Source organism: Montipora capricornis, chromosome 6 (assembly GCF_036669925.1).
Source record: "Montipora capricornis isolate CH-2021 chromosome 6, ASM3666992v2, whole genome shotgun sequence".
Classification (NCBI taxonomy): domain Eukaryota; kingdom Metazoa; phylum Cnidaria; class Anthozoa; order Scleractinia; family Acroporidae; genus Montipora; species Montipora capricornis.
Genome location: NC_090888.1, coordinates 52,048,985 through 52,058,984, shown reverse-complemented (window position 1 = coordinate 52,058,984; position 10,000 = coordinate 52,048,985). Strand labels below are relative to the sequence as shown.

The window sequence follows — 10,000 nt, the reverse complement described above, 5'->3', positions numbered from 1 at the left end:
GACGACGGCCAACTTTCGCGACCCGCCCACCACCCCTGGTGGCGGTTGACAGCACTCTACGTTTATCCTCGTTGCATGCCTATTGCCTCAGCAGTCGCGAACTCTTCCCATAACTTAACCTTTTGCGATGGGGTAATGAGTATGCAGTGAGGATATTATACTAATTTAATTCTTATTCGACCCACTGCATTGGGTAAAAGTGATTCACTTACATTAGTTGTGCTTTTACGAAATTCATTGGAAACCCTTCATTAAAAATATAATAAATTCTTATAAGATTACTTTTAACATTTATTCTGGTACACTAGAATCCCGCGTATAGGAACCACGATTTTTAAGTACATGAAACCTTGGTACATCTAGGAAACTTCTAGCTTCTTATACGCGAATTTGTACCGTGTGCTCAACGAAAGCTCCTAAAATCGTATTAATAGACAAAGGGCGTTTTTTCTGTCATTCCTTATCTATAATGTTTTAGTTTACGTATAACATTAATCGCCCTTATGTTTATCTTAAGGATAAGGCTGTTCAGCAAAACGTCGGGTGTCCATTGGTGCAACCTGACGGGGAATTATCCGTCTAGACGGATGACGGGAGTGTTGTCTTGGTGTCGAGAACAAAAACTCGGGACAGTTTTTACTGCAATGTGGGGAGTTGCAGCTGCTTTCAATAAGTGGCGTGCAGCTGCTAGAGCTTTGACTAGAGGACAGATACCAAGCATCCAAAGCATCGTTAAGATTTTTCCCAGCCACCTTGACGCTCAGCCAATCACTGCAAGCAATAACAATAACCAGGATGTTTGCGAGTGTTCTTTTGCAACAAGTGTTTTTTACAGTTTTCTGGCAAAGAACTTTGAAGAAATCTTTCCAAATTATATTTACTCACACTGAGTAAATGTCGAGATTTTCGTGCCACCTTAAATACATATATATCGAAGCCCTTGTGCAAAATTAGAAATGATTCAATTACGATTGCAGTTTTTCCGTCTAGGTTAAAGCATGCTAAAGGGGATGTGACTGATCCAAATAACTACAGACCCATCTCGCTTCTTTCCGTTTTTAACAAAATCATTGAAAAACTTATTTACCGACAACTGAAGTCTTTCTGGAGGAACGTAATATTCTTTACCATTCACAATTCGGTTTCCGAGATTGACGATCAACGGAACATGCACTTATTGACATAGTGAATCAAATCAAATCTAAGTTTGATCAAAGGATATATACGTGTGGTATATTCATTGATTTGAAAAAAGCGTTTGACTCAGTTGACCACCAAATTCTGCTAAAAAAAACTATACCATTACGGTATAAGAGGCATCGTGAGCGATTGGTTCCGTTAAAGGTAAAGGTAAAGTAACTTTATTTAACGTCGGTAGTTCCTTCAGCTACGGGGCTGGTATCAATGGAAGCCGACCGTGGCTCTGGGGAATAAATAGAAGGATTTGTATAAGTTTATTCCCCAGAGCCTCGAGATGATGCCTTTTGTTTTCGACTGAATCTTAATATATCGAAATTGGTCTATTTTGGTCTTACAAAAGCGTGCCGTTCGCCTCATATATTTTGCACCTTATAGGTCACATGCCACTCCCCTTTTTGTTTCCTCCAACACTATTCCGGTAAATATGCTTTATTTTAAATCTGTTTCAATACTCATGCATGATGTTTTCAATAAGTTAAGCCCAAGTATAATGTTTCTAACCTTTTTGATTGCTCAAATAAGATACACAATTACAATACAAGATTTTCTTTAGCAGGCAATAATTATCAGTATAAAATACGATATAACCAACTGTTAAAATCTTTTTCAAGATTAGGGGCCAAAATATCGAGCGGCATCGTACGAGAATTACCCGCCAAATTACCAAAATGTGTATTTAAGAAAATTATACAATTACACAGTTTTGATGGAAGAGAATGGTTATGTTGGCACACCTTCACCAATCATAAGATTTCAAAATAATTGCTAAAAGTAGATTTATCTAACTGCAATTTCTGTTCTATTTTATTTATTTACTTATTTGATTTATTTATTTATTATTAGTTTTTTAAAACCAAGTATTCAATGTGCATATATATCTATGTTATCTCTTTACTTATTTAATACTCACACTTAGCTTTACTATGTAAACAGTCCTTCCCGCTATCCGCCTAGATTAGCTTTAGCTATTTGCGGGCTGGCGTTGTTTTGTATTGATTTGATATTGACTTAATAATAATAATAATAATAATAAACTTGACTTGATTCTGTAAATTTGGTTTTTTAACGTTGCTGATGAAACTCGGGCCACTCCAAAAGGTCATGTGATTTTCCTATTTCTACACACAAAGTATGGAGCAACTGTTCACAATCTGTGACTGTGGCCGTCTCTTTTCTACTGAAAACTTCGATCACATCGTCCTCAAGTAACAGTTTGCAGCCTTTTATAAAGGTCATTTGGCTGCCCGGGATCGCCCATAAACACTATATGATCAGTATTTAAAACGTATCGATAAACAGACAACTACTTACCTTCTTGTTAGTATTGTGTGAGAAATACATGACGGAGCAAATACAGCACTAAAATCAAGGAAGAAAAAAAACCTTACTTTAGAAAATTAATCAAAAGTGAGCGTATATTGTGGCTTTTTATCCAGTGAGTGGGCAATGATTTGGAACTGATTTAAAATGATAACTGTGAGGTGGAGAAATTCGAGAGAAACCGAAGAAAAACCTTTAAGCTAGCAGAGACGAAGTAATACAACGCGATCGACCCAAAGTTACAGTAAATAATAGCAGTTTATAATTTGGTCCAAATGTTTTGGTTGGTCCAGGTTGTCTTGATTGGGCTAACCTAGAAAACAGATGCTTTGGGCATGAAATCTGCATTCGTGGAATCGTAAACGACCCCTGTGCCTCTCTACTTCGGGTCGCGTTACAGTACTCTCATGTATAACTGCGTCTATTACACCAAAGTCCTCCTTCCTATTCCAAAAACTGAACATTCTAGGAGGTGCTGGTGGCTCAACCAGTTTCAACACTTTCAAGACACCTTGTTATTAGAAGGATTGACACTACGACACTTTATCACGTAACAGCAATGTTGTGGTACCATGTGAAACATAAATTATTGCTTAACAAGATGCAGTCATTTGACGTAACAAGTTACCATGGCAACAGGAGAGCCTTGCAAAAAACACCCCATATTTTGGCTTAAGTCGCTCATGACTGAAAAACGAACCCGGTGGCACGTGTGGTATCAGGAAAATCAAAACTCACCATGGCAATCCCTTAGTTCTGAGAAAAGACTGCTTCAGCTTTGTTCCATTCGAGAGTACTCTTTGAACGTCAATGTTAATAAGGTTACGAAGATCTTTGGGGATATTAAATGTTCCAAATGCAGTCCAGACCAGCTGTGCTATATCATACAACCACTGAAAAACAAACAGAGGACCTGTTGACGAAAAGAAACAGAAAAAAAGGCATTAAGAGTAACATTCATCTTCAACTATTTGGCTAATATCAACAGATACATCTAACATCATTGGAATGTCATTTTCTTTATTGGAAAGTCTTTTATGTGTTTGGATTAACATTAACATCAATAACACTGTCGGCTAATGACATTCTTGGAAAATTATTACTGGCATGCAAGTACAAGTACACTGTATAAAAGCACACAAATTGAATACTGCATGCCGCCAAGACGAAATAGAACTCCGAACGTAATCCCTGGAAGAATTGTCAGAGCCCTTTCAGGGCCAATGGAACGAAGTCAACGAAACAACACTCAGGGAATTTAAATAACTGTGGAGAAAGTGCTGCCTTCGTAATGACATCTGCCAATGGTTGCACTCTCTAGTCTTCTCAGGTAAGGACGATAAACCGTCGACCCCGTCTCACAACCTTTCAATGTTCATAACCCTGTGGAACGTATAAAAGAACCCAGACACCATTCACAGAGAGTAAGGCATGGGGTTCCCGGTGTTGTGGTCTGTCCTCAGTTGTGGTGTATCACGGTTAGGACGGTAAACACCCGGGCATATTAGCTACATCAAGCTATTGTAGGCTAAAATCCGATGGTAAATAAAGATATGTTGATGAACAACAACTGTTAAGAATCCCAACTGGCCGGAGGGAAACCATTAGGCTATTTACAAGTGCAGCCGAAAAGTTGAACCAGGGAATACCAAGAACAAATTCTACGAGTGGTCAAAGCGTGTCTTGAACCTGAGATCTCCGGATATCAAGGCAAGCGCTCTAACCGATGGGCCGCACAGCCTCACTATCCACAGCTCGATGACAGGGCACTCGGATTCCACTTGGAGAGTATCGACAATGAGTTTTCTTAAAAGCTTCTAAAAAGAATATGAATACCATTATGACTGCAAAGTAGGGTGCATGGTAGAGATTCAAGCAGACATACGTACCGCGTTGTCTTAACAGCGAACACAATGAAGGTTCATGATGAGGTCAGTATGTGGGTAATGCCGAGAGTTAAGTCCTCAATAATCTAACAGTCACTTAAAGTCAGACAGGCAGATCTCGTAAAGGAAGCGAGATACAATTCCTCCTCTAATCTTCACTCAAGCTAACTAGCTCGTCTGCGCGGTTGAAGGTAACGGCTCCAGTAACTTTCAAGGGACCACGTCCTAAATAGCAGTTAAACCGGGCTCAAAACACACTAAACGTTACCCAAGAGAACCCACCACTTTAATCAAAGCGCGGAGATGTGACTGAGAAAACTGTCGAGTGACTGTCTTCTTGACAAATCAAGTGCTAACTTGGTACTTTCGGTTCTTTTCTTTTTTACTTACTATGTTTTGGGGATTGGCTATCTGTTCCGAAAACATACTCTCCAAAGTAACATTTCCATTTTTCGTCGGGATGCCTCCGAGCGCAGTCCTCAGGAACAATTCCTCTCCAATAACTAAAAGGAAATTTAAAACATCTTTGTAGCATGGCGATCACACACATATATATCGTTGCTTTTGCGAGCCGCTATTGAGCTGTTTATTCCTTTTTCTATGATCATTTTGTCCTTACTATGCATTTTAGTCGCCGGCGAATAGAGAGTGTGATATGTAAATAAACGAAATCCTGGCACAAACGCCAAATGTTGATGTGAAATCTTACAAGATTTTGTCAACTCAATCAATGTAGATGTAAATGAATGTTCATTCTCCCAAGTATGTGGACAACGGGGCATTTGGGAATTACAGTTTTACTGGTTGCTTTGGCTGATTAAGAAAGAGGGTGGCGGGTTTTTCGGTTTGATACGAACAATCGCGCTTTTTTAATTTGGGCGTATTAGTTGGGTTTTTCGTAAAGTAAAGTAAACTAAAGTAAAGTAAACCTTTTTTTCACGTGGTCAAGTACACTCAGCTCCAGATATTAAATATATCACGAATTTGCAGGTACTGCCCACAAAATAATAATAAGATTATAAAATGTTAAAAATTAAGAGAACTAAAATGGAAACATATGCAAATTTGCATGGTACAATTAAAAAAAAATCATAATGCTTTTCACACCCTTTTTCTACTCTTCGGTTTCCACTTTTTGCGGTTCTAAACAAAGATCCACACAAAAGAAGCAATTTCCCAAGTGGGTTGAAGTTAGTAGATTAATTCCAATTTTGGTCGCTTTTAATTCGATTATGACCGATGTTTAGTGAGGTTTAAGAGCATTTTTAGGCATTTTTCATAGCTATGCAGTCAGTACGTTCCTTCATAGATTCTGTCCTCACGGCGGCAAACACAAGCTTTATTTTCGATGTGACGAAGAGAATTTGTCTCAGGATACAATGAGTGCTTACCATTTAGCCAAATAATCCGGACGGAATGATCATTGAGGTAAGCGATTTTCCGAAATTAATGACCAACCGGATGAGAATGGCGCTTACCATTTTACTACACAGCATTCCATCCCGCATATTTACGCGATCTTGTCAGAAAGGGCCTGGAAACGGAACGATTCTCGCAAATGGTAAGGGCATTTCGCGAATTCCGTTCCGAGCGGAACAAGAGGACTATCTCTGGAGGTTGTCCACAACTTCCGAAATAATTTTCTGGAAAATTGCCTTTCCATTTGACCTCAAACCTAAATTTCCGGATTTTTTGCTTAAATGGTAAGCACCCAATACAGTCTCGATTACCAGCTGCTGTTTCGGGAAATGAGCTAGCGTTCACTCCCGAAATCACGGATGGACGCGTGAGGAGAGCCATTGTTAATCTCCGCCAATCAGAAACTCGCCTGCACAAATCTGTTAGGCATAAATTATATTTTTTGGCTGCGAAGTTTTTTGACCCGGCCTGTTCGAGCTTTACAGTTATTTTAAGGAAGGAAACAACGATGATTTCGACAACGAAAAGTGTTCGAGAAGCTGTAAAATGAGGATTGCGTCGTTTTCTACCGCCTGGGTTCGGAAACCAATTTTCCAGTTGGCACTAACGTCAAACTACGGCTTTCAAATCCATTGCATTGCAATTTCTCCTCAGATTTCGCTAATGTAAGAGCAAGAAAAATTCCTCAAGATCAATTGAAATTACTGCTGAGTTTATTGGTGGAAAAACGAGGGGGCCGATGAGGTCGACTGAGAGCTGAAGAGGCCGAAGATTTTGTTGATGATTCGCTGGTTGAATTCAAACTCACATTGTTCATTTGACCACAAATGTAAGCTCGTATCATCTGGAAACTTCGCACAGACGTTTTTAGCATTGTTATGTAATTGCTGTTGTGTTGAAATCAATGTTTTGGGATGTCTAATGCTATTTCCCTGCAACTATTAACTTCGCATAAATTACATTTGAATTTACGTCACAGACACAATCTATCGCTCACGCGTCCAGCCGTCTCTTCTCGGGGAGGATATCCGAACTCGAATGAGCGGCGGAATTCGAGCCTAGATACAATAGGCCCTTTGCATGACCGTGTCACGTGACTTTGTCAATCATAAAAAGTGGTCGTCGTACAAAATAAATTCCAGAAATGGAAAAAGCGAGATGAAAGTTTGAAAAATGTAAAAGAATTATGCACTGGAATCCAGCAGCTGTTTTCCACATAAATCTCGAAATTTCGTTCCAAAAATCCCTCTGGTCTGGGGTACAAACCCAGTAGGAGTGATAGAGGCTCAAACTTATGGGCTTCTGCGTGTATTTTGTACCACGACCAATCCTGATGATCGAAAAGGTCACGTGACACGGACATGCAAAAGGCCTATTCATTTAAGCTTGGTCGACACAAATAAACCGTCTACTTACGCCATGCCTTGTTGGATGGCATGTGATGCGCGGGAGCAGTTTTTGGCGCCGCGCGTGAGGCATCGTCGGATCAGCGGATGATTGTCACCGATCAGGTACCAACCAGAATCGGCCAAACCTCGGACTTGGACTCTGGATCCACTCGCTTTGAGCCTTTTTGCGATTCTGTCCAAGTTAAGTATCACGCCTACGCCACCAGCGCTAAAACAGCAAAAAGAAGGAGGAATCCCTGATCACTAGGGTTAAGCATTGAAAATACTACTCTTCATATTTCGAAGCTACGCTTGCTTAAGCCCGGTTTTCTCCAGCGACGCAAGCACAAGAGCAAGCCACGGCATAAACAAAAGCGCAAGAGCGCTTATTTCACCGTGAAAACGGGCCTCACGCAGGCATAAGCACATGCGCCAGGATCAAAATGTTTCTATTTGCTTGTGCTTGTGTCATGCTCGCGTTCGCTTGCGTTGTATGAAAACGGGACGTAAAGCAAGCACAACACAAACTGTTATGTTCGTCCAATGAAAAAGACCCCTCCCAGACTTCACCCTCAGCGCCGCGTTGTAAGGGAGAAGATGGAACTTGTGAATCGTCGTCTCTGCGTCGTGTGCTTGTGCTTTGCGTTATGGTTCGTTTTCACTCGATACGAATCTTTTGTGTTTGCGTTTATTCTTGCGTCGCGACTGAAAAGCGGGCTTAATGACTCGTCCGACAAAATTTTAACTTTCAATCGAAGAAAAAACTGAGATCTCTTTATTTACCGAAGAAATACTCAAACGGTGAGATCTCGAAGAAAGCGGCGTCTTTCATTTCATACAGTTTCTGTCTATGCAAAATCTGTGTAAAGCAGAGCGTTTCGGCCTTTTGGACTTCTAAGAATGGTGCTTTCTTGTTTTGCACAAAAGTATTATAGTTCTAACGTATCAAAAAAGTCCACTTGCACGTTTACATTGTACATATACAATTTAATAACTCCATATTTTGTTTACTCAAAGCCTTGAGAGTACTTGAGAACTTATTAAATGACGTAACTGAATACACGTCAAGGGCGTAGCCAGGGGGGGGGGGGGGGTCCTGGGGTGCCCGTGACCCCCCCTTTGTAAACCGTTTTTTACTCTAACAACCTACAATATTCAGGTTGCGAAAACGCGAGTACCCTCTGTTTGACAAAGTGTGACCCCCCCCTTTGAAAAATCCTGGCTACGCCCATGTCTATACTACAAAACGCGTCACAAGGCGATGTTTTGTACCTGCTGCCTGCTAAGAGAAGATGCTTTGAGTGGTAAAGCCCTTCTAGTAGCAAAGCGTCAATCACTTTATCCAATATCCTGGTTCCCAGAAACGAGAAATTCCCTGTGAATTGAAAACAATACGAAAGCAAAATAAGTTAAAGGGATACGATAGGGGAGACAGGGCTGATGAGGTAACTGAGAGCATGCACGAGAGAAATTTAGCTTGGCCCGTCCCTATTCCTAGAGACACGGAAGACCTGAGATTAATTAAAACACAAATCATAGTTATATTAAACCAATCATGTCGATTACAAGCGCATTTCTTGTTGATTTCGTTTAAGACTAGTATGTGTACAGCCGGCAGAGATCATTCGGACAGCGAGCAGTCTCTTTTTTGCTCTAAAATCGTTCAAGGGAACCCAACGAACAAATTAACCCAAAAAGCCTTTGAGAGACATTTCTAGGTTCCTTGTAATTTATAAAGACTGTCAAAAGAGATGTTTTTATCGCCTAGAAAAATTTGATCTGTTCGGATATCTTAGCTGAAAATCGAAGTGTCCGAGAATTTTAGGGAATGATATCTTCATTTCAGAAATTGCGAGCTGAACGTTACCTTCTAAGAACTTCCAACCGATCCATTTGCTCATCCGAAACTGCTAGGTGATCCCTTCCAAAAACGTTGTGACTACTCTTCCCTGGTTGCGAATCTTTTAGGTGATGTTTTAGTAAAGAGATCTATAGCTGTTTGGCAACGTAGAACCGAAGTTATTCGAGCAGTTATTCGTTGGGTGCCCCCGATCGCTGAAACGAACGCGTGCGTTGAACGTTCAAATGGCTGAAGCTGAGGCGTCGCAAATACTGCGGGCATTGGAACAGTCTAGAGATCATATGACTTTAAACGCGAGCTCCCGCAGTCGGGTTCTAGATTGTTCTGGACTGTTCTTTTTAAACAAAAAAAACGTCGGGCCGCGAGACAACGATTCGGAGCCTTCAAAATTGAGTAACTATAATATGATAAATGGAAACAATAAACAAAATGTACGGAACTTGCTAAATCAGTAACTTCAGGCCCACAGCGTGCATGACGGCCGTTACGTCGTCAAACTCGGTTTTTCACAAGAAGTCGCCATACAACCAATGTGACCTAGGAACGATTTCCGTCATAAAATGGGTCGTGTCGTACATCACTGAACAGGCTTCAGGACTGGCCAAGAGAACAATAGGCCAAGAGAACAATAGAACGATCAAAGATAACAATGGATTTAGCACAGAAAACAATACGAAGTACGACACAGCCAATGAAATATAGTGCTCAACAAGAGGTACGACCCTACGCCATAAGATAATAACGTTGGTCGCGTTCCTTATTGGTTCTTTTCTCCCGTTTCTATTCAATATTTCCCTCGTTCTAATCTGAGTTGGATTCAGTGGATGGAACCTCAAGCTGTGGAAGATCTACGGCTAATTCCCATTTAACTTTCACTTTCCCCTTTTACAGTATGAACCCACTTTAATATCCCACCTCTGTGTACC

At 40.6% G+C, this 10,000-nt stretch overlaps 1 protein-coding gene across 4 annotated transcripts in view; it reads right to left on the bottom strand.

Annotated features, from left to right (window-relative positions):
• Positions 1-273: 273 nt before the first annotated feature.
• LOC138052464 (palmitoleoyl-protein carboxylesterase NOTUM-like) overlaps positions 274-10,000 on the bottom strand; it is a 29,754-nt gene continuing 20,027 nt past the window's right edge. For all 4 annotated transcript variants that reach the window (XM_068898972.1, XM_068898971.1, XM_068898970.1 and 1 more), the window contains 6 exons: positions 8,486-8,588; positions 7,242-7,442; positions 4,797-4,909; positions 3,259-3,433; positions 2,512-2,559; positions 274-771 (listed from right to left, as the gene is read on the bottom strand). In XM_068898972.1, coding sequence (XP_068755073.1) covers positions 513-771; positions 2,512-2,559; positions 3,259-3,433; positions 4,797-4,909; positions 7,242-7,442; positions 8,486-8,588 — 899 coding nt within the window. In that variant the 3' untranslated portion in view covers positions 274-512. The remainder of the gene's footprint in view (positions 772-2,511; positions 2,560-3,258; positions 3,434-4,796; positions 4,910-7,241; positions 7,443-8,485; positions 8,589-10,000) is intronic.